Raw genomic sequence first — 25,220 nt, 5'->3', positions numbered from 1 at the left:
CAGGACCTCGTTCATTTCACTCCAGAGCATTTAGCCCAGGACTTCCTGCTTCTGGGGAGGGTGATACCCACTGCCTTTGATTCTTAGCATGTCCAAACTGATTTTCTTTAGTCTTGATTGATGTAAGGGGCTTGAAGCTTCTCTAGTAAATTGCCTGGATGGAGCTAATAGAATTAGGATTCCAATAATTTTAAGCTTGAAAAAACTAAGCAACAATTTGTCACTGGTTCTCTACCTTGACAGCATATTACATTAACCTTGGGTCCTGGGAAGCCTATAAAAAATACTTGTGCCTGGTTGCATCTCAAACCAAGAAAATCAGAATGGGGCAAAAGAGATATTCTGTCTCTCTTTGTTTTAGGGGTTATTATGTTCTGTTTTCTGTTTTTTTTTGTTACAAGGAAAAAAGCATTGTATTGTAAACTCGAATTATAAAATGATATGTATGAGTCTGTGCTGATATAAATCTTGGTTGTATCTTGGATGAATTGGTGAAATACTTGGATATAAGTATTCTTTTATATAGGAATACTCATCTATTAGTACAGAATAACTCCAAGTAATTCTCCCATACAGAAGAATTCCAAATAACTCATATATATAAACACCCTCAAGGAGTAGAGCAGAACTTCCTCCTTTTGAAGTAAGGGCTTAACATAGTAAATTCCTTTCAAACAATACAGTACAGAAAGTTGGGGGAGTAACTTTACAGTGAAAAAATCTGACAAACACTGTTTCAGCCAGATGATCAAGGTAAACATCAACAGTGACCATTATGTTAACAGTATCACACACTTGATATGCCGTAATGAATATGGCACTTTGTGATATTCCCCCAAGAATACAGAACCTCAGTATCTTAGTCTGTTTAGGTTGTTACGATGTAATACCATAGACTGGGTAGCTTTTAAGCAACAGAAATTTATTTCTGCTAGTTCTGGTGACTGGAAAATCCAGGATCATGGCACTGGCAGATTTAGTGTGTGGAGAGAACCCACTTTCTGGTTTACAAATGGCCATTTTTCCACAGTGTCCCTGCATGGCAGAGTAGGTGAGGTATGTCTCTGGGGTGTCTTTTACAAGGGTACTGATCCTGTTCTTGCCTCGTGACCTCCTCTCCCAAAGGCCCCACTTCCAAGACCATCACACTGGGGAGAAAGTTTCATCACATGAATTTGGTGAGAGTGGGGAGGCACAAATGTTTAGTCTACTGTAAGTCTAATCATGAAAGAAACATCAAGCAAATCCCAGTTGAGAGACATTGTATAAAATAGCTAACCAGTATTCCTAACCAGTATTCCTCAACACTGTCAAGATAATGAAAAACAAGGAAGGACTGAGAAACTGTCACAGCCAAAATAGAAAAAGGATTTTTGGTAAAAACTAAGGAAATCTAAATAAAATACAGATGTGTAATAATTATGTGTCAGGTCATTCATTGTGACAAATATACCATAATAATGTAAGATAACATGGGACACTGAGTGTGGGTATGGGATAAAATTAATATTGTTGATGGTATGTGTTCTTTAGTTAAAGAAAAAATTTGTTATTTCCATTTAGCTGGTATGTTAAACTTAATCTCTAGCTCACTTTTACCCATGAAAGTCTCCTTCTGCCCTTTTTTTTTAAAACAAGGTTTCTACTTTTTATCTGTCAGCTGCTGCTGGTGCCAGAGAGATCAGTCAGCCCCTGCTCCTATCTTCCTCACTTTCTCAGCCCTTGTCTTGCAGGCACCCCCTCTGTCCTTCCCCTCCTCTGCCTTACTTTCCCGTTTCTTTGATTCATCCCTCTACTCTTCTTCCTTGCAAGCTTCTATCCTTGTCCTAAGGCAGACATAGCTCCTCTTACTGCATCTACAAACATACCACACATATTTATTTTCACCTCCTCTTTTGTAGCCCTTCTATAAAACTTTCCATCTCTGACTAGAAGACTGATGAAAACCCTAAATCCCCCAAAAAGGAAGTTCCTTTTGGCTCTTTTTGCGGCCCCGGTGCAGACTTGGTGGGCTTGTATGTCTGGAGAATTGCTGAGGGTGTCATGGAAGGAGAACATACTGTCCTTCCTTTGAACCCATCCATGCTGGTGCTGCGGTTCCCAGAGAGTTGAGCATGAGGCACATCCCTGGGTGTGAGCTGGTCCTGGCTTGTGTGTTAATCTGTCTGCCTGCCCCATAGTGTGAGGGAGCTGTGTGCAACCTACATAGGCTTCATGTGTCTGTCTGAAAGTTCCATGGAAGGTAGCTTCTTTCTACTGAAATATCTGGCTAATCCCAGAGAAAGAATTGGGATTCTTGGATAAAATAGATTTCTGTTAATCCCCTCAGCCCAGATCAAATCTCATCAGAGCTCAGCTTTACAAGATTTGTTTGAATCTAATGAGCTTATACCCTTGGTTGGAAGGCTGCTCATCCCTGACAGTTGGCAAATAAGGGTGTTGTGTGCTCTGTGAGATAAGTATATTTAATGACTCAGTGTATGTGATTGTAAGTTTTATATTTAGGAATATATACTATATTCAGGAACACACACACATGCACACCTGAAGAGTTGTTCATTCTTCAGAACCTTCATCTGCATAGTCCTGAAGAGTCTCAGCCTTCTTACAAGTATATCTCCTATCCAATGAGACACTGCATTTCTTATCTAGTCTTTACCCAATTCTTGTGACATTCTCAGCTCCTGAACTTGCTCAGTCTGCTCTGCCAGGTATCTCCTCATGTCTATTGGCTAGAAAGCACATGACTAATACAAAGAAAAAGCAAAACAAAATGTGGTTGTACCAGGCAAATGATTGTGCAAGATATAGTGTTTGACTTAAACATCAGCAGAACTTCCCCTGACTGCATCTGCCTCTAACCTGTGCTCTTTGGTTCCAGGAGCTCGTGTAAACGCCAAGGACAACATGTGGCTAACCCCACTGCATCGGGCTGTTGCCTCCAGAAGTGAAGTGAGTTGATTATCTCATTTAATCTAGCACCTCCAGTTCCCAGCAAGAAAAATGCTTTCTGCTGAATTAGGGATTCTCACTGGTGAGCAAAAGGCTTTTATTTCTAATGCAGGAGGGTGACCAAAATTCAACAACAGTTCATTTGAGCAACTCCTGCATGTCAGGCATCATGCTAGGGGGTGGCTAGAGCAGTCCAAGGTGGACAGCATGATCCTTGATTTACGCTCAGTCTGAAGGGGGAGGCAACGAGGTAAGTAGATCAGTACCATATCATAATTGAATTGGAAGAGGAAACAGATAACTGCCTGCTTGGATAGAGAAAGTCTTCAAAGAGATGTCAATTGATCCTTCGAGGAGGGGTAGGGGCTTACCGAGCCAGGGGAAGGAGGGAGGGCTGAGGCAGAAGGATGCACATGCCAGAGGAGGAGGCACAGAAGTGAGTCGGTGGTGGCTCAGTTGGATATAGCTGGAGCACAGTGTGTAGTGGAAGATAAGTCTGAGTAGAATCTGGGTCAAACAGCAGAGAGCTGGATGTCCTCTGAGCAGTGGGGAATGGTCACAGCAGAGATGAGTGTGAATCTGGTGGGATTTGGAACCTGGTGAGAGGGTGAGATGGGAAAGAAGCCACTGAGTGAATAGTGAGGCCATTAACTGAGAAAGCTAATCAGTTCCATTTGAACATGCCCAGGTTGGCAGATATGTCACTGAACAGAAAGCCCCATGGGGGCAGGGTGTGTGTTTTGTTCCCTGATGTGTCCCAAGCCTGGTACACTGCAGATGCCCAAGACAGAGTTTATTTTGAATGCTGGAAATTCTGGTGAAGATGGCTAATAGAGCATCATTATTTATACAGGTCTAGAGTTTAAGAACAGAGAGGATGGTCATTGAGCCAAATAGATCAGATAGTTTAGGCAAATGGATCAGCTGGTTCAGAGAAAGTATAAGGATAAAAACACCAGTGCAGGGGAGACAGGACGGGACTGGGAGTTCTGGTGAGTACAAGCCGTGAAGCCTGGTCAGAGGGGTTCCCATCATCCAGGGATGCAAGAGGCTGTAACCTAGGAGGCACTTGGTAGTTGATTTTACCAATTGAAGCTTCTCCTCTGCCACTGGAGAAGGTGCTGTTTGTTAGGGGTGAGAGGTGTTTCTGAGAATGCGTACCCCCGTGGCACAGGTGTCAATGGCTGTCATCAGTGTCAGCTTTTCCTCTTTGGCAGCAATCTGGAAATTTCACAGTACATTTGCTCAATGACAGCTTAATGCTCAGAATATTCCTTGCTATGCTGTGTGGTTTGAGTAGTTTTTAGTACAAGCAGGTTGTGTTCTTTTTCCAAAGAGCCCACGTGGAAGGAGTGAGGCAAATGATCCTAAGTTTTATGGCTCAGAACACAGGGAATTCAGAATCTTCCTAGGGTTTCACATTTTATTTCTATTTTACCTGGGAAAGCACATGGGGTGGGCTGCTTGAGTTCTTGCGACTGGCGTCATGAGACCAGCTCCTTCACAAAGAAGTATTTCCTGGTCTTTCTAGACCATTTACTCTTTGGTAAATTTCTTTTAATTATCTTTTGGAAAATGGGGGTTTGTTTCCTCTTTTAATGGGAATCAGGTCTTTTTAATTCAAAAACGCATTTACTGAGCCCTCTCTTTCGGCCGCACACTGGGCTTGCTGATGGAGCTAAAAAGGAAAACAAGACACATGGTCCATGCCCTTAGGAAGCTTGTAGTCTAGTGGGACAAGAAGACACCACACCAAATGACTTCAGTACTGTGTGACCTTCCCAAAGTGAGTTCCACCTTGGTAGTTCAACTCGCTGCAAAGGCTCAATCCTCAGCGCATCCATTTTCCATCAACCATCAGCCTACCTTCTTTACATATCTTTAGTATAATTCATTCAACCCAATGATGGAACAACCTTTTTATCTGAGAAAGGCACATGTTTCTCTAAGGAACCAGCTCCCTCTACAGGTTTGCTGGGGGGAAAAAAATCCCTTGCAGGTAATCTCTTGCCAGGAAGGAATTAAATGCAAGCCCACCCTGAGTTTTAAATAATCAGGGTCACGTATAACCTTGTGAAAGAGGATGTCTTCATGTGAATACCTGCCACAGCAAAGTTGGAATTTTTCTTATGAACATTGTAGTCTCTGTAACCATTGTCAGAACTAACTGTGGGTGTCTTAACTCTGTGCCACTGTGCTATGCAAGTCCTAAATTCAGATTTCCTTCTTCTTTTGAATTCAATCAATTGCCATTAGTTTATGCCTCCCCTAAATAATAGATGGGGGAAGGGAAGTAGGCTTAACAGGGAAAGACCAGAAGGTTTGGCCCGGTATTTTGGAATCTGGCTGTTAGCACTTGCCAAAGGGGATGTGTGTGTTCAGCATGAGAGCGGGCATGTCTATCTGTTGCTTAGATTGGCAAACACTGACATAACTTACACAAATATGTAGTAAAAACCATTTCTTCACTGAAGGCTTATAAACTGTACTGTCCCTAAAACCCCTTTACTTCTGAAACATAGGTAACTGATCTGTCAGACTTCAAGGCTCAATCAGGGAAGCAGAGGCACCATGAGAGACATAGCATAAGATATTATAGGAATTTAGACCTTACACAATTGTGTGAGCTGCTGGAAAAGCTTATGTAAGGCTGTCACGTCAGTTTCTTTGTGGTCCTGAAGGCCCTGTAGGCCAGCAGCATCCAGAAGAGCTGGATGTGGAGTGGGGCAGAACAGGGACAGACTGGGACCCGGCTGTGAGTTGGAGGCCTCACTGCCTCATCATGGCATGCGGAGCTGCATGCGTCACCTGTGCTCACACATACCTGGCCCAAGAATGGTAGAAACTGAAGATGCAGTGGGGTCTAAAGAAGCATATCCATCCTGTATTGCCCTATGCCAACACTGTGATTCAGCTGGTCGGTGACATCGTGGGCAAGCTGCCACAGTACCTGGCACCCATGCAGTGGCCAGGCTGTGATTTCACTTACGCATTCCAAATCGCAGTCAGATTTCTCTCGGGGCCAACCCTAAATGGAACAATACAGGGGAGGGAATTCTGGGAAGTGTAGTTCAGTTTGGCTGACTTGGCACAATACAAAACTACCATTTGAAATTGTTATAATATTTTAATTGAAACAATCTTCTAGACAATAGGTTCCTTGAAATGAGTACCATGCCTAGTTGTCACTATTTTTTTTGCCAGCTAGCCTGCTCAGTAAGCGGTTGTGTTTTGACTCGTGTAAAGACTGAATTAAGTTATGTTAACATTCTCTGCACAACTACTAACATGGAACTAGTATACATCACAGAGAATGCTGGTGGTAGTCATCTTTCATGCATGCAAAGTAAAGCGACTTAAAGCTTGTTTATGGGAGTGTTTTAGAAGCCAAGTTAAGCCACTGGAACGTACAAAATCAGAACAAATTTCAAAATTGCATGTAACATAAATATCAAAGATTCCAGTACAAGTCACAGTTTCTTAGCCTTCTCTCCATCCAAGCAAATTTTGTTCAGATTCTATGCCTGGAAAAATCATGTTCACTGCTAAATTCATTTCCTGAGCCTATTATAGCAATGGGAATATCAGGTCATAATATCAATTAAACATCCACCCATTCCTGACATTATAAGAGCTCCTTCACAGACAAGAAAGTACATCAAGATATGGTCATATCCACTGAAAGTGATCCAACATAGGATGGGTTCTGGACATAAACCTTCAAGACTTGGTACTGACCAGTCTGTGTTGCATGTTCCCATCTAGGGCCAATCCCACATCCTCCTCCCACCTGCACCCCCTCCCCATGGCTGGGATTCCCAGGGAGGAAAAGCCAAACAACTGCAGCCAAACAGCATTGTCTCCTTATTGGCTCCCTAAGGACCTCACTCATCCCCCTCTTTTTTGGACTACTGCCACAGAGTACGAGAAGAAATGAAGAAAGTCTCTTACCAAAATACTAAGGAAACATATTTTGCAATTCTAGATAACATAGATGAGTGAGATTTGGAGCTTCCAAGGAGAATTTTCTGAAGTGTTACGGTGAATTATTTTCATATTATTTCTCATTTACCTTATTCCCGTTGCTCTTTTGCTTTTCTTCCTTAGGAAAGAGCTGTTATTAGGGAAAGGAATTAAATGCATACACTCCTGGAGAGTTTAACACAAGTTTGTTGAAGCCCACTCAGTGGAAGGCTGTGTTAAGTGTTAGGGAGGCCTTGAGGGGCTTTGAAGATGTCACGGTTAGGGCCGACAACCAGGCACACAGCCTTGTCTGGCCTAGTCCAAATGCAGGGGGCGTTTCACATATGCCATTCTTGTATAAGGAACCAAGAGTAGCACTGAATGAGAACTGCTTGAACTTCCCCTGTTCTAGAGGCTATCTTTTGGTTAGAAAAGTTAAAAATGGTTGCATCCTTTTTTGGGGCTGTAGAATTGAGGTTATTGTGTCCGAATACATATTGTCACAGCGAACATTTATTGAGCACTTACTGTGCTGTAAGCAGTATGCTAAGGACTTCCTGTGCATTACTCAGTTTTAGCCTCTGAGCCACTCTGAGATTGATACTGTGATTCAGCCTAATTTTTAAAAATCTCAGAGAAACTTAGGAATAAGCCTGAGACACTGCAGCCAGTAAATGGAGGAGAGTATAACTGGAGAATGTGTATTCCAACCAGCATGCTCTGTTGCTTCCCTAAAGCCACATGAGCACCCTTTTGGATACTGTTCCCACCCAAAAAATGGCTCTTTTTGTGCGTCTGTGGACACAGAAGTCCCAATGGGGTATAAAGATGTTTCCCAGAGCTGAGCAGGATAAACATTCTATTTTTTTATTTAAAATTTAAACCTCATGTTTTCCTCTTGCCTCTAAAAAACATTGTCACTATGTGGGTGTTGCTCAGGGAGGAGGGTGTTCTCCCCTCTGGGCAGCTTCACTATGAATGCAGTGAGACCAAATAATGACAACAGAGTATTAGGGGTTAAAAGGGGCTCATAACAAGTTTTATGCTCATGGCGGTCACCTGGCTATGTAGAAGGGGCAAAGACAGTCTCCATGTCGGTCTCTGGTCTGGCCCCAGCCACACACAGCCCACGTGCTGCCTCCTGCTCCCCAGCACTGGCCCCCCCTGGTGGCTCTGGCTGCACCTCCACGCGCTCCGGCTCAGCAAGAGGCTCCATGGCTTCTCTGTGCCTTTCCAGCATGGGGCTCTACTCCCCACTCTCTCTGTTGTCTCTTCTCTGCTCCCACCACTCTTGGCTCTCAGCTTCCCAGCCCCTAGAACCAGAAGGAACCCTGTGGGTGGGTCTCAATGGTGATTGGCGGAGGCCCGACCAATACGTCTAGGTGCTTGTGCGTTTCCCCTCCACCCTTCCCGGGGTGGACACTGTGACTGACAGTTCACTCTTGGGACTCTGTTGGCTGGTAAACATCCCCTAGGGGTATGTGAGTAGGTTATTTTATATATACAATGGGCAATATTAGAATAAGGACAGGTGAGAATCTTGGCCATAACATTTCCATTTTTCTCTACAGTGGGCTATCTGCTAGTAGACAGGAGAATTGGGCAAATTATATGAGAGACTACAATGTTATTGCTTTCCTTAAATTATCTTTATGATTATAAAAAGATGATAACATATAGACAGTATTTGGAGAGGGAAGATAGTAAGCATTTTATAACCTTAGTTAAAATGTAGATGAGTGGTACTCAGACTTAGTGTGCATTCAGATCATCTGGGGTGCTGTTGAAAGTATCTGTTCTAGAACTTCACCCATAGCGATTCTGATGAAGCCTATGGTTGGACCCAGAAATTTGCATTTTAAAAAGATTCTGATGCATGTTGTCTACATACCATACTATCAGACTGAGATCGAAGACTAGGAGTAATTTAGTACCTGATCTTCCCAATGTTTAGAATTAGTGCTTCTTAAATAATTTCCTTTGAATTGTTTCATATCCCAAAGTTTCTAGTGAGCCCCCTTTGTACTACTGATTCTTAGAATAACCGTACTCTAGTAATAATTATAATAATGAAGGGTGAGTTTAGTTTAATAATGGGTACTTTTAGAGGAATAATCTGATTGACTGAACAAATGAGTTGAGCACCAATTTATGTAGTTCTTACAGAATATGCAATTGCTATAATCAGTAGAGGATAAAAGCCCCAAATGATTATAGAAATAGAGTAAAAGCCTTCAGGACTTGAGCGCAGCTTCAGAGTTATCAGCCCAAGCAAATGTCTTGTTAATACATGCATATTATTACTTAGAGAGCTTGCTAATGGTTTCACCAAGGTCTTTATTCTATCTGAAACTAGTCAACATGTGCAAGGCACTTGCCAGGCTTTGTGGAGAATACAAAAAATGTTACAAGACTCAGACCCTGGTCGAAAGCAACTTACAGTTTATAAAATTTGACATTGCTCATACCTGCAAGGACTCTGTATAGTCACAAACAATTACTTTTCCATGAGTAATTTGTGATCACTTAATGCAATGCACATTTGAGAGTAAGGAAACAGATATTAGGGGTGACAGTTTTTAAGACACATGCTTCCTATTTCTCATCTTTTCTGTGTGCCACGGAGTATGTGTTTCTACTTCTTACTACAGGCTTGGAGTGACCTTTCTTAAAAAAAAGAAAATCATAAAAAGTAGAAATCAAGTGACTGCAAGTGCCATCTCCAATTCCCTCCAGTGTGACATCCCATGACAGTGTCTCCCTCTGTCTGTTATTTCTGTGTTATATAGGCCAGCCTACTATGGAGTATAATCAAGGCCTACAGTCCTGAAACTGAGTGTTAACTGGGCTGATACCTCCATTCAGGAGAAACACTGGAGTCCTTACATGTGCTTGTTCATTAAAAAAAAGAAACAAAGCCTTTGAAGGAACTCTGCTCAGTGTGGCCTGGTTACTGGTCTGGGCCCGTGACCTTTTTGTCTTACCTGTCATGGTAAGAGTAAGCATTCAGAAACTTTTAGAGCACTTTGATAGAGTAATGTCATACCTGCTATACTTAATAATAAAATGATTGAGCTAATAATTTTTGTCCTTGTCTTTTTTCTCATTTTGCTCTACCAATTACTTTTTATTGTATTTTACAAAAAGTATTAGCTCATGATGGATTTGAAATAATAATTTTTAAAAAACTGTTCTTCACCACAGATCATTTGAGAAGCACTGTCTATCTTTCTTGTCTCAGTAAGTGTTCTGCTTCCCTTCCCCTAGATTAGTTTCTTTTTTACTTTATAAATTTCTGACAGTAAAAACTCCTACATACTAATTTTCAGCCAATGTGCAATACAGGAAAAAAAGAGACTACTTTTGGTTACAAAAATCAATTCCCTAAATAGCCATAAAATTACTCTCTTAAAACCAAGTTAAAGTGCTTCCACGATTAAAATTTTTGAAAGAGAACTGTAAGTTTTAAAAAAGGAAATTGTTGTCTCTTTAAATCAAAGCTTTGTTTTTGCTGAAATAATATATTAAATTTCTATAAATATTTTAAGCCAGTGTGGCAGGCTAAAACTTTAGATTTTAAAAGTGTAAATAACTAAGGAAAATTAACTTTAAAATATTTATGTCTAGGTGCTTAGCTTTTACTGCCCATTGAGTAAGCTCTGGACCAGTAGGAAATGCAATCGCTCTTAAATTAGTCAGGCGGGCAGATCACTGCCCTGACTTCAGTCATCTTGCTTTTAAAGCAACGATGCCTATCGAATGAAGGTGTTAGACTAGATGACCCCTGAACCTTCTTCACTTCTGCTATACTATATGTCCATAATTTAATTCCATAATCATTTAGACTGCTTGTATTTTCATATAAAAAAGTTAATTTTTGGAAATTAAGAACTCCTCCTTTGTATAGTAAGTATTTTTTTAAATACTAAGTATTTCTTGATAGAGTGTTTTCTTGTCAAGTAAGTTGAAAACTATGCAATTAATAAACTATGCAATAAGCAGATAAAGAAATAAAAATGAAGAATGGCAAAACTTAAAACATTTTAGAGAAGTAGAGAGTAAAAGTAATGATCATTCTAGGTGTCCCTGAACTGTACAAGTTGAATGCTGGTCTGAAAGAAAAGTGTGGTAAAATTGGCACTCACATGGTAATTGCTTAAAGCTCACATAGAAAGAGATTTACTAGAGACCTTATGCACTTCTTTTTTTCCCATCTGATCAATGAATGTGAAACTTTTCTGATTTTTCAAGTGTAACCCAGATGTTGGTCAATAACATCTTACCTTCTGAACAGATGTGCCTGACTGGGAACTATGTACCATATCTTGTGTAGAGTCTAATAGTCTCCCAATGATTCCAAAGAATTCCTGGAGAATTCTTTGGGTTTTGGTTGCCGGGCTGTGCAAGCCTGGTCCTGTTACATTTGTTTGGTGTATGAGTAAGCTTTCCCCTCCTCCCTCTTGCCTGATGACTCTGTTCCCACCCAGATGTACACCTCTGCCCTGGGGCGCAGGGGCCATGTCCTCTCTCCTCTCTCTGTCCTCACCCCTTCCTTCTTGCCAAGCTTTAGATGCTTCTCCTCTGCTCTGCAGAGTGGTGCAGCTCTGTACAGCACCCTTCCAAACTCACTGTGGGCCCACCACTGCATAGAAGGGCCAAACACAGAGGCCTCTGATGCTTTTAACAGGACTTTCCCTCCTTTGAAGATGATTTGGACTCAAAACAGTATTTTTTTCATGGTGGTAAATAACAATGTTTTGTTTTAGACAGATTTGATAGTTTGCACTTTGTAGTAATTCAAATAGGGAGCAAGCCCAGGAGGTCCCATTGTCATCAAGGACCACGTAGTAAATATTTTAGGCTTTGATGACTACGTAGGGTCTCTTGTCACAAATGCTCAGCTCCATGATTATAATTGAAAAACAGCCATAGATAATATGTAAACAAATGAGTATGTGTTCCAATAAAACTTTATTTACAAAAACAGACCAGAATTTCTCTGTGATTAAGATATTTTCAGGAGGTATTGCCTATTTAAGAGTACAGGTTTTTTTTCTCCCTCACAAACTCTAAAAGCACATATATATCTATAACTGGCATATAAGTATATATATATTTTTTCCTTAACCTATTGCTTTGTGTGGAGTGAAAATCATTCTTAAATATTAATTTAGAAGTAGAGTTTCTCCTAGGTAATATCTTGTTCACCTGGTCTGAGTTATTTTAAAAGTAGTCATGTTTTATTAGGCTTAAAAACAAGTTTTCATAAATTATTGGTCTTATCTCCAAATAATATAAATTTGTGAAATGTTCCTGTATATTTTGTTTTGTTAGTCTATAGTGAATTTATACAATATTTAATGCAAAGTATGAATCTGTGCAAGTACAGATTATATAAATAATATACATGGCAAAGGTATTAAAATATTATGTATTATTATTTTGCTGGGAATATGTGAAAAAGATACTATGCGATTTTTTTATATGAAGTATTCCTTTGAGATGGTTCTCTCCAATATTTTTTGGCTATGTATCTGTAAAACATTTTCATCATGCCTCTTCAAAATATACATCTCATTTATTTATAAATTACATATAGAAACTACAATCAACTAGTATGTTTGAGTTGCAATATACTTAGGGTGAGGGTTTTCATTTATCATAGTCTTATATAACCATGTAGATGATAGACTTATGATGATTTTTCTCTGTTTTGGCCAAGCTCTTGTCAGATATGATTAAATTTGTCATTACTTTAACCTTTTAATATGGGTTATAGGAAGCTTTTACTTGAAGTAGAAGATGTGTCAGCTTTGTGACTTCCATGGTATTTATGCTTGCCTTGGTGTTACTATGTTTAATCTGTAGGTTCCTTGCATCAGTCTTGTACATTTTAAGGTATTTTTAGTTTAGGGTACATATTACCATCTGTAAATCGACTTGGCAGGCCCATCACTGTACATTTCAGTGCACTTGAAGCCCCACTACCCCAGCACTGTGGAAGTCCCACTCCTCCTTGAGGGCATCACGAATACTGTGAGACAAGATCCTCTGTGAGCTGACTGAGGGCACAATGCCAGTCCAAAAGTTAAATATCAGCTAAATGCTTTTCTTTTTAAAGAAAATATGTGTAAATGGAGGTTCCAGTATTTTCTTTCCACACCACTACAGATAGTGCATCTACATAAATCTCAGTTTTTGAGACCAAATTTGATAAAAATATTATGTTTTCTTATTTAAACCTTAATGCTTGTACTGTGATTTCACTTTTCTTTTATTATTTGTTTACCCAGCTAGTTTTTAGGATTGAGCCTGGCCAACGTTTCTTTCAATCTTGAAAATTCTAGCAGTGTTTCACACATAGTAGGTGAGTGTTGATAATATGTGTACACATGTTTCACTCTAACATGGACTCCAGGAATGTTTAGTAACCATCATTCCTTTATTGTCAGTCTTGTGGAGGTTAGATGCCATGTATCTTTTTTTTCTCTCCTTTTCAGTAATCGTACTTGGGCCCTATCTGTTTATTGCCCTATATTTATAACATCTAAATGGAGTCATACTGTTTATTTACACTGTATTCTCTTACTTGCAAAGTTAATTTCTTTTCACTCTCATTCTACATATGCCAATTAAAAATATAGAGGGACAAGCAGGCGCAGGCAGTGAAGACCTGCCTGGTCTGCTGAGTTAGTGAATACCAGTCATTAAGCCACTGACATCTCTTGGGCTGTGAGGTTCTGGTGCTAGCTGAGAGAACCAATGATTTATAAATAGATCTAGAATGTCTGAGGACTTTGAGGCCTTTGGTTTCGGAAGATGGAGGCTTATTGACAAATGCCTGTAACCTTAGATGGTCTTTGAGGGCTCTTGGCCTGAGGATGTTTTAGCCTGCTGTGCACATTTGTACATGAGTGCCCTCATTCAGCCTAAGGCTACTTTATACTTATAAAGGTTTGGTTTTGGAATGTGCCAGGGCTCACGGTGGAACAAAGAAAGGTAAAGTGATTTTATTTTAATCTATGCCACTCTTCCAAGCTTAATCACATAGTATCTTGCTTGTCTCAGAAGAATAAATATCTTCAGCCAGCCTGTGACGGCAGGGAGCCTTCCATCTCTATAGGTCCAGGATCTGGGGAAGCGACTTAGACCCAACAAGTATTGACCGAACATTTGCCAGTGATCTCTGCAAACTCTGCTTTTGTTGTAGGAAGCAGTGCAAGTGTTGATTAAGCACTCGGCTGATGTCAATGCACGGGACAAGAACTGGCAGACCCCCCTCCACGTGGCAGCGGCCAATAAGGCTGTCAAGTGTGCAGAAGTGATCATTCCCCTGCTGAGCAGCGTCAATGTCTCCGACCGAGGGGGACGCACAGCTTTGCACCATGCCGCTCTGAATGGTCATGTGGAGGTGGGTGTCCTCATTGCTGTGAACAAGAATCCTCCCTACAAACCCTCTTAGTCCCAAGTGGAACCCAATCTTATTGCTGAGATAGTTGAGAATCTGATATTTGTACACCAATCCTCGCAACTGTGCCGTATTTTAAATTTAGAGCCACAGTGAATGGAGAAAGTAGCTGTCCCCTCAGTCTTTTCCTCTGACACACATGCCACGGGGTTGGCTGTGACATCATCTTATTACTTTGAACTCCATGTCTCTGATCTGCCTTTAGATTTTATTTTAATTTAACTCAGATCACCTGCAGGTGGTGCGGAGTGCTCACTATTACCCTTATTTCACTGTTGGTTTTCTTTCAGATGGTCAATTTACTCCTAGCTAAAGGGGCGAACATCAATGCATTCGACAAGAAGGACCGACGTGCTCTGCACTGGGCAGCATATATGGGTAAGGAGTCTATGAATGGAAAGAAAAGTGCAGTTAACCTTTAGTAAAGAAGCCACAGAGCTCTTATTGATCATGTTGGCATTCTCTCCGGCAAGTCTCACTTCTTTTCAAGCATGAGATTCACTGAATTAGGATTCAGACCATTTTACCGGCATGCGTAGAGCACTCTAAAGGGGCAGTTGCTTTGTCTGAGATTTATTATCCTACAAAGAGGAGGAGTGAAGAATCATGGCCTGGACCTTGTTGAAAGTGTTTCAATCTGGATTGAAAAGCTGCACAAATTATGCTTATTTTAACTTGTTATGGTAGCAAAATAAGGGTTTAGAAAGAAAGAGGACTGGCTGGCAAAGCAAGGACATAAATTCCATTTGTCTTCTTATTTATAAATATTTTTGAAAGAAACAAAAAGGAAGGAAGGAAGAACACCCCCTGGCTGTTGGCAGGTTGGCGTGACCCGGCCACCGTGGATTATCTGGCTGCTCCACGGCCAGCAAAGTCAGGGCCTCGCAGTCCTCCTCTGCCAGCTCTGGTCGGGGAGGTGAGAGAAGGAGTTACATTAATATGTTTTCCCTTTTCACTCTTCTTGGCACAAATACCACTGACAAATGATAGATGTCATTGAATTTATCCTCAGTGTAGACTTGTGGGAAATGAAAAACGAAGACCCTTTGTTTGTGTTTCTAATTGGAGACCATCCTGCAATTAGAAAAGCAGGCAGGACTATCTGCACCAAGTTATAAACAACCTGAATGCCCATCCACAGGAGACCATGTTGATAATTATAAAGATCTACACAATGGGACACTATGCAGTAACTACAGTGATGAGTCATTAGATTTATTAACATAGATTCTGTGACATGTTAAGTGCAAACATATTACAACCTAGTATGAATAATATGATCCTCACTTTTGTAAAAAAAAAATATGTATAATATAAACAATCTGGGATATATTATACTCAAAAATGTTAACTGATTATCTCCAGAGATTGGTAATTGTGGATGATTTTGGTTTCTTTTAACACCTTTTTGCCTTTGTTGAATATTTTTTAACAAGCATACAGGCCTTTGAAACATCATAAAAGGCAATAACTTTAATTGTGGGGAGAAAAAGTGAGTGAGTTGGGACGGGGATGAAATAAATTATGTGGCTATCCATGAGTCTGAATGACTCTTTGGGCCTAAAAACCAGAATTCTAAGATTTTTTGCAAGCGTTATCATTTTTTTTTAAGGCAGCATGGGCTTTTGAGTTGCCTAAAAGAGATTGGGTGTTCTCGTGATAACTGTGAGACTGGAGCCAGTGACCATTTGCCAGGGTGATGTTCAGGCAGAGCACACACTAAACTGCTGTGAGAAGGGACTCAAAGACGCTGGGGTTTCAAGTTTGTTCTTTGCTGATGCTTAGTTAAACCATTTGTGTAGAACTGCTTTAAAGATGTAAAGTCATTTTGTATGTCATCAGGATACAAATAGGAAAAAAAAATATAGGTGACTCTCATTAGAGAATAAAGGACAAAAACAGGATGAAAGAGATTGAAAGTAATTTTTTCTATATACAAGTCTTGGAGAAAATGTAGAATTTTACTAAAATAAGCCAACACTGAACTTTCTGTGTTTGTCTCTCCCTCTCTTTCTCTCTCTCTCTCTCTCTCTCTCTCTCTCTCTCTCTCTCTCTCTCTCTCTCTCTCTCTCTCTCTCTCTCTGTCATGCACACACACACCCCACACACATTTTAGACCCTGGAGTCAGTAGTCATCTTCTACCCTTCATTTACCAACCATGTTTAAAGCAATGACCTGGAAACAGTGAATGACCTTCAGTCACAAAATACAGGCCAACTACATTTATCACGCTATATGTAATGAAATGGGGAACAAAGGAAAATATTCTAGAAAATATACCAACAGAAACAGAAACTGGAAAAGTTTCTGTTTAGTCAGTAATTCATGAGAATACTTTAAGTTGAATCATATGAAATTGCCATTTTCATGGGTCAAAAAGAAAAAAAAAAAGCCAAACAGCAGCATTTCCATGTGATTTAACAATAATCTGTAGTCATTCTGATTAATTGATTTTTTTTTTCCCTTAGTTTTTTTCCAAACCAAGTTGTCATCATTAGACGTTTCAGTGAGGAATGGCAGTTGGTTTCAAAAGCACTGTTTTTCATTTTATCATAGTTTTTTAAGGGTGTGCCACTGACATAGTTGCAGTGCCTTGTTATTGTTTCTGGTATCCCTTCTGCTAGATCTCCTTGAAGAGGATGCTCATATCTGAAACATCTTTTGTTCCCCACAGCATTTCTATAAAGTGTGACATATAGTAGGTACTCACTAAATATTCACTGAAAATTTACCATGTGCTGTTTTTTTAATAGCTACCAAAATGCTGGTGGCCATAAGAGCTAATAGCGATAATTTAGGTGGATTGAATTGTCTAATTGTCCCAAAATGGTTAATAATATTTTCTGCTGCTTTGTTTGTAAAGGCCACCTGGATGTCGTAGCACTGCTCATTAACCACGGCGCAGAAGTGACGTGTAAGGATAAGAAGGGTTACACACCCCTGCACGCCGCGGCCTCCAATGGACAGATCAGTGTTGTCAAACATCTCCTGAATCTGGGGGTGGAGGTGAGCTATGATTAATGCTTCACCCCATGGGGTATTTGTGAGGTTTCTGTGGTTCTAATATTGAATCTTGTTTGTATTTTAATGCAAGAGAAAAAAAACCCCTCATTTTCTAGTACCCTATTCTTTTGAGTTTACATACAACTGATGAAGGGCAATGGGGGCATATACTAAGTAGTGGAAAACTAGAAACAAACTCACTTCCTATATCTTTCTGTGTCCACATACATAGAGAAATATTTAGACATATATATGTAATACATCTTAACTAGTCATTTTTCAAAGGCTGGGGTTCTTCATCCCTCCAGAAGCGAGGCTTCTACCTTGTGGCTCACAAACATTAATGAATGAATGACAGGGACAAACAGCAGAAGTGTCCAGTGCTGTGCTGGCAGAGTCAGCCTCACGCCCTTCTCCTTCATCTAGCAGAGCAGGAGCAGTGGTGAGGCTGTGGAACATGCCTGCCTCTGGAGCACAGGAGAACCAATGCGGTACTGAGACCATGGTGGAACCCAGCAGCCTGGGCAGGTCTGGGAAAGCAGAGAGAGCCAGGGGGCCAGTACCCAGGACTGTCCATCGGCTCTGCTCCCAGCATGTGGCAGTGAGGCGTCACATGGCACAGCCAAATCTGGAGTGGCTCCTGAGCTCACCCTCCCAGTTTAGGCTCCACAGCCCCTCCCTGCGATGCCCCTCCTTTCTCTTCAGGTGCACTGATGAGTTCTGGGCTCTTTTCTTGCTCCGAGAGTCAGTTGTCCTCTGGCGTTCTGAGGCAGCTTTGCCTTACCTTATACCCCTTCCCTGGTGGAACAATATTTCCACAAGCTGAAACCTCTAACTCTCCCTCCCAGCTTTGCTTTTTGTCACATTCACTCTTTGCAGATCTTTACCTGGGTGACAAGCATTCCCAGAATGGCCACACTGGGCAAAAGTAAGCTCTGAATAATTATGGTGACAGAGGGACATTTTCTTTCTTTAGCACAGCCATTAGGCATTTTGTGGAAAATGGAGCAAAGTGGCTCTAGTAATTTTAGTCGCCCTGTGTTGGACTCATTTGCAGATCGACGAAATCAACGTGTATGGGAACACGGCTCTTCACCTGGCCTGCTACAACGGGCAGGATGCTGTCGTTAACGAGCTGACTGACTATGGTGCTAATGTGAACCAGCCCAACAACAGTGGGTTCACCCCTTTGCATTTTGCTGCTGCCTCCACACATGGTGCTTTGTGTCTTGAACTGTTAGTAAACAACGGGGCGGATGTTAACATTCAGGTATGACACTCTTTGTCTCTCTGTTAAGTACCTTTGCACTGAGCCTCTGAGCAAAATCAAGTGCCATAAATTGTGTCATGTTTTAGTGAATTGCACCTCTGAGTACCTTGATTCCCACAGCCTCATCCTGTATTAGCATCTGTGTGCAGTCATTTGCATTGTTATTGCGGGGGGTGGTGGGACCAGCTGGAAGGCACTGAGGTTCTAGCCACTGGCCCTTGGTAGCTTAGTGAATGTTCCAGAGCAAATACTGGGTCTCTAGGATGTTGACTTGACCTTGGTAGAACTGACAGGGCAGAGCCACTGGGAATCAAAGGAAAGGCCTGATGTAATGATCTCAGATCTGTGCCTAACTGTGGCATGGTCCATCAAGTTTTTCAAATAATTTCCTCTAGTAAACCCCAGAGAGTAGCTTCAGTGATGTGACACAGACCTGGTCCCAATAGTCATTTCCTTATTCAGCAAACTCACTGAAGACTACCCAGTGCTATCTGTTTGGTTCTGAGGGAGTACTCCAAGATGAGATACGATCTCTGCCCTCAAGGAATTTACAGTGTGATGAGGAGGTAACGCATTGATTAAGAGGCAAGAGAGAATGTGAGTGGCATGAGAAAGTAATAAAGCATTGCAAACTCTAAGAAGCAAGTGTTGACTTGCTTCTTGTTTGGGAATCAAAAATGGAGCTTCCTTTTGAGCTGAGACTTGAAAGGTTGATATCAGTTGAGATGAGGAGGGAAAGAGAGAATATGAGAAAGAGCAGCCCAGATAGAATAAAGGAGTTGGGAGTTCTGGATAGGAAAAGCTCTGGGTTACTTTTAGGTAATAAGTCAGCTCACTGTGCCAGATAACCAAGAGGAATTTAGGCATGCAGCCTTCATGACCTGGGCTGCATCATTTAAATGCATTTGGTCTGCAGTGGAATATCCTAACCTGCACCAAATAACCTGGTACTCACATTCAGCTGTCCTTCTCCAGGCACACAATAATCCTGAAGCCAGTTCCCACTGTGTTCTGCCCCTGCTTTTCAACAATTATAATTTCCAAGATTTAATTTCAAGACTATTGGATCAATAAATTTTAATTACTTCTTTTTATATTTTTTTCTTACAATTTCTCATAGTGTGGGAATATGGGATACATTTTCAGAATAGTGATTTATTGTGCTTGAACAGAGTATAAATTGTATGAAAGAAGGAAACCAGGAACAAACCAAAATGTGACCCGACCAGGGAAGGTGCTTATCTACTGGCCGAGGAGTTTGGGTAGGCTGCAGGGCCCTCTACTCATTAGAGGAGGCCATGTGATCAGAACTACTCTTAGGAATAGTGATCTGGCCACAGAACACCAGAGACAGAAAACATAAAGGAAAAAATTGTGTATCTGACTACATAAAAATTTTAAACTTTGATATGGTACCCCCTAACCACCAAAAAAAGAAAAAAAAACCCAAAAACCTTAACAATCAAAATTAAAAGATGAACAACTTAGGGAAATTTGTCTGCAATATACATGACAGGCTAAGAGTTAATATGATTCATGTATAAAGCACTCATAAAAATCAGGAAACATCTGAGAATCTACTAAAAAATACTGGCAAAGGAAGATCACAAGACAGAATATAATATCTACAAAACCTATGAAAAAATATTCAGTATCGGTAGAAATTAGAAAAATGCAAACTAATACACAAGTATATTTGGCTGTAAGATTGGCAACTATCAAAAGCCGACTTATAGCCAGGTTACCAGTGGAAAAAAATACAGTAAGTACATATGACCTATTTTTTTTAATTTAGAAAAGTGATGTGTCTGTGTATATGCATAGAATGAGGACACTATTTGGAATACATACCAATATACTAGCAACAGTTATCACTGCAAAAAGGCAAAATTATAATTTGAATTTTTTTAGTTTCTTTTTTTATGTATTTGTTTTAATGCACTCATTGTGATGCAATAAGCATTGTGTTATTTTCACATCGAGGGGAAAAAAAAGCTATTTTCAGTTTTGTGAAAGGAAAATTCAGGTATGGGGGAGCTAGAGAGAGAACAATTAGAAGCTAACTGGAAGTCAATAGAACTGGTCTACATAGAAAGTTGTGTGGACAGGGAAACGGGGATAGCCAGCAGAGGGAGGCTTTGCAGAAAAAAAATCAGCAGACTTTGGTTGGACGAGAGATGGAGTTGTGGAAGATGAGTGTAAGAACTGAAATCCGGTTAATATGGTAATAGAACATAGTGGCTCTGTGTTCAGTTCTGAAGCTGGCCTGCCTCGGTTCCTCCCCAGCCTTGACTTTCAGTAATTACATAACCGTAAGCAACCTCTATGTGTGTCTCAGTTTTTTTATCCCTAAAATTAGGAAAACAATCGTATCTCCTTCTTGGAACTGTTGTGTGGATTAAGTAGGTTATCTCACATAAATTGTTTAGGATGGTGTCTGTCCCCATGGTAAGCACTTGATAAAGGATTATTGTTTTTAAGAGGGATGTCAGGAGAAAGTAGACTCCGGAGGTGAAACTGAGGAGTTCAGTTATTGAGAAGGTGATTTTGAGCCTTTGGTACAGCCAGTCTGAGGAAACCAACAGTAAAAAATGGCATGCTCCTGTATGGGAGAGCAATAGAGAACAGAAGAAAAAGTTTAGGTTGCTTCATTCACACGGAGGTGGCAATTGGTAGTTGAGACTGGGAGAAAAGGCTGGGCTCACCCAAGAAGAGAGAGAACTTCATAGTAGGAGCAGAGAAGGGGATGGGGGACTCCTCGTGCCCTTTACTCTGAGCATCAGGAGGAGGAGGAAGAGCCAGAGAAAGGGATGGAAAAGGAGTTAGAGAAGATAGGGAAGAAATGGAGGGCAGTGCAGTGTCTTCACGAAAGCAGGTATCAGGCAGAAATGAAAAAAGCAAAATAGGTGAAGAGAATTTCAGAGTTCCAAATCTTGTAAGTGGAGCCCAGCCAAGGTCCTGAGTGCAGGTAAAGTAAAGGTCTTAGGGGGCATCAGGGAGAACAAGAAACTGTACCCCAAGGGGGGCAGGGAGTCATTGTGGGGGGTTACAGTCCCAGAGGATGGTGGTGAGAGGGCAGCAGCTCACGAGCGCCCACCCCGTCAGTGTCCCCAGGACCTGTGACACTTGTCTTGACATCCTGGTGTCTGGAGGATGTCCTTGAATCCTCCAAAGAATGGAAAGTTATTGAAATTAAATAAAGTAGCTTTCTTACCTCCACTTAATTAACTCACAGGTTGTCTGATGTGCTACGATTACCTTTGTAAAACAGGCGGTTCATGCTCCCGGGGGCCGGGTACCCAGGCTAGAAGGGCCCTTGCTGGCACACCCATCTGCTTCTCCCACTTAACGGAGCAGCAGTCAAGTCAGACTGGCTTAGTGGCTTCAACTACGGGTGGTACATTGTTCTGTGGCAGCCTTCTTTTCTCCCCTATAAAATGGACCTGGAGAGCATGGTTTCTTAATTTTAATAGTTTTTTTCCTGTGGACAGCTAGTCATCAGTAGAATATAAGAAACATCATTTTAAAAATCTGAGACTTGGATTTACGTATTATTTCATCTCTATAAATATGATTTTGAATGAAATTTAGCTTTCTCCCTCAGTCTCCTTTATCTACACTGTGTGAATCCTCTAATTTCCTTCTTTGGAAACCTCCCCTGGATACTTGGAGAGTCTAACGCTTCCGAAGAGTCATTCAGTCCGACTCTGGAGGTAGCTTTCTAATTGAAGTTGTTATCTCTACCTACCACATTGCTCCTTGGGGTTTGAAAGTGTTTGTAGATTACAAGACAATTTGTAATTGTTTGGATTTTCTAAAGCTTGAGGGGAAATAGCATGTTGAAATGTAGCCAGTACCCACCGCATGTTCCCTTTGTTGTCCTCTATCCTCACAAACGACTTGAAGTGATATCTTCATGAGCAAATTACAAGATGATGCATAGATTGACTATGGCCCTATCTTTGACTTTGTAATATTAGTTTAATTGTGAAAAATAATAAAAACACAATACTTTACACAAGAAACTATCGAAGGTTCACTTGTATTTTTCAAACGGGTAGAGTATGAGAAAATATAAAATAATTTTTCTTCTCCATCACAAAGCACATTGTAATTTCTATAAGCAGCTCAAGTCTCTTTTCAGAAGCTTTCAAAGGACGTGTTAAAGAAGGCACTAAACACATAGCCATGCCAGATTCGACTTAGAAAGATAGATTCAGAGCTTGCCATTGCCAGGTCACCTACCTCCTGCACTAACATTCAGCCGGCCCATGGTTCCGATGCTCTTCTGTCCGTGGGCCTTTAGGCATGTAGCCTAGAACACTGGAGCTGAAGCCCATCTCATGTCAACTGAAGTGGACCAACATCCTTCTCTACATGTACCAGGACCAAACTGTAGAAAGGGTTGCATTGCAGAGGTTGAAGGTGAAACCTGGAATTGGCACAAGAAAGCAGTGGTAGGGACATGGCACTTGGAACTTTGGAGAAGAAGTGGGGAAAGGAGAGCAAAAATGAATGTGTGAGCCAACCATGTACCATCTCTGGCCTTGAAAACCATTAAAAAAAAAGTGGACTACGTATGGCTTTTTGCAATCAGGGTTTTAGATTGCTCTTCCATTGAATTAGGAGCCCTTTTTAGACTTCTGGCACCCCTAACCACCTACTGACAGGTTTTATTATTATCTGGTAGAGGCTTTACCATCAGGACCATTGAGCCATGTAATGCCACGAGACACTATGCCGACAGAGAACACAATACCTTTGCTGTGTTCCGGGGAAGTAAGACCATCTATAAATTTAGGGAAGATTTGTGGGATGTTGGAGGAAGAGGAAAGAAGTATTAGGAGTAGAACAAAAGAATGAATGGATTTCTGAGGAGCATGGTGGTCAGGAAAATCGAAACATGCCTAGCTCAAGGATTAAGCTTCCTTGGGGGATGTTGACTTCAGTCCTGAAAGAATACTAATATTTAGTATAAAATATTCTTAATTTTCATTAGCTTTCCTTCATGGTTTATGGCTGAACCATGTATGCCTAAGTGAACAGATGAGCTTCTTACTTAATTAGACAAATTCTTAAAATAACAAATTCATTCAAGCCCTGAATCGGATGGGAAAATCCATCGAGAAATTGGAAGGAGACTAGAAATTAAAAAAGATTTTTTATAAAAGCAGTGCCTTGAATAAATGAAAGAACTGAACCAGTCCTCTCCTTTGGGGATGGAAGGCATGTTTAATCCTTGTCTGAAGTTCTCAGAACAGCAGCAGCAATGGCAAGTTCCTCTCCCTACCTTGTGAAAAATTTCTCAGGCAGATAATGAAACTCAGTAGGACCCCTAGTCTCAGCCCGAATATTCCGAGTTCTAATTTATAAAGGCTAAATAAAAAGTATTATCCTTTTGACCCTCATTAGTTTTTAATGGTTTTTTGAATAATAAGTTTCCTTTACACCCATACTATATAAACAAAACTGCCCCCAAATGGCTGCCATGATACTCAGTGCTTCCTGTCCCCACCTACTCCCACCCGCTGCCACCCATATTCCTTCGAGAAAAAAAAAATCAGCTGAGACCTGGACCCCGTAGATGAACCCAACAAAGATCTGCAAGGTTGGATCTGAAGCAAGCACCCCACTGACTATCTAGCCATCCTTGGCATTTTAACAAATGTGATCATTTCTGTTTATTTGTCCCTTTACTAAAGGCACAAGCACTCCAAAGGAGAAAAAGTGGTGTTTGCTGTCCTTGAAATGGGATTAACTGTGTGACCTGCACACCATAAAAACTGGCTCTTTCTGGTTTGGTTCTCTGGCTGCAGTTTGGAGAGTTACCACCAAGTTGGTGGGTATTCCTTGTTAAAACCCTTAAGCTATTTTTTAGGCATGGGAAAGTGCTTAGTTAAATACTTATAAAGATATTTCTAACCACTGAAATATTTATGGCTTTACATGTATTTAACTAAATGCTAATTACTTTTTTCATATTAAATTTTAGAGAAAATATTGGAGCAAAATTTAAAGAAATAGCACCACCTAGGGACAAGTTAATGTAAACTGCAATTTTTGTTTTCTCTCTCCTTAGCACTCCTTAAGACTGCCATCAATTTTTTACTGGAGGGGGTGTGTTTTCAATCGTTACTCGTCAGTAGTTCCCAGGCTTTTCAGTCCTTTGAACTGTCTACAGTTCTGACAGACAAGACCAAGGCTCAGGAATCAGCTATTAGGAGCTCTTCTCCACTATATGCCTGAGACTATTAAAACCTTCTTCTGTTAAAACTTCGTGGTCTTAAAAGCTATTCCAGCCCCTAGTCTAAAGCTGTGGCTCCAAAGCTTTAGTTGCTGTGCAAGCTAGAAAGGGGGATCCTTTAGCCCCAGTATTGATTTATTAGATCTTGTTTAGGGCACAGAGTTCACATTTCAGTTCACATTTCTAACAAGTACGATGAGTGATTCAAATGAAGGTAGTCCTTGGTTTACTCTAAGAAATACAAATGATTATTTAAGAGTTTCTGTAAAGCACAAGTATATGGATTACATCACAAAATGAACTTGCATTTTTAAAATTA

General features: G+C 40.8%; 1 protein-coding gene across 8 annotated transcripts in view; it reads left to right on the top strand.

Moving 5' to 3' along the window:
• ANKRD44 (ankyrin repeat domain 44) overlaps nt 1-25,220 on the top strand; it is a 313,326-nt gene that overhangs the window by 188,600 nt on the left and 99,506 nt on the right. For all 8 annotated transcript variants that reach the window (XM_073218499.1, XM_073218497.1, XM_073218502.1 and 5 more), the window contains 5 exons: nt 2,882-2,952; nt 14,126-14,326; nt 14,674-14,761; nt 17,248-17,390; nt 18,445-18,657. In XM_073218499.1, coding sequence (XP_073074600.1) covers nt 2,882-2,952; nt 14,126-14,326; nt 14,674-14,761; nt 17,248-17,390; nt 18,445-18,657 — 716 coding nt within the window. The remainder of the gene's footprint in view (nt 1-2,881; nt 2,953-14,125; nt 14,327-14,673; nt 14,762-17,247; nt 17,391-18,444; nt 18,658-25,220) is intronic.

This window comes from Manis javanica, chromosome 12 (assembly GCF_040802235.1).
Source record: "Manis javanica isolate MJ-LG chromosome 12, MJ_LKY, whole genome shotgun sequence".
Lineage (NCBI taxonomy): Eukaryota > Metazoa > Chordata > Mammalia > Pholidota > Manidae > Manis > Manis javanica.
The sequence above is the reverse complement of the archived record's forward strand: the minus strand, read 5'-3'. Positions and strand labels throughout refer to the sequence as shown.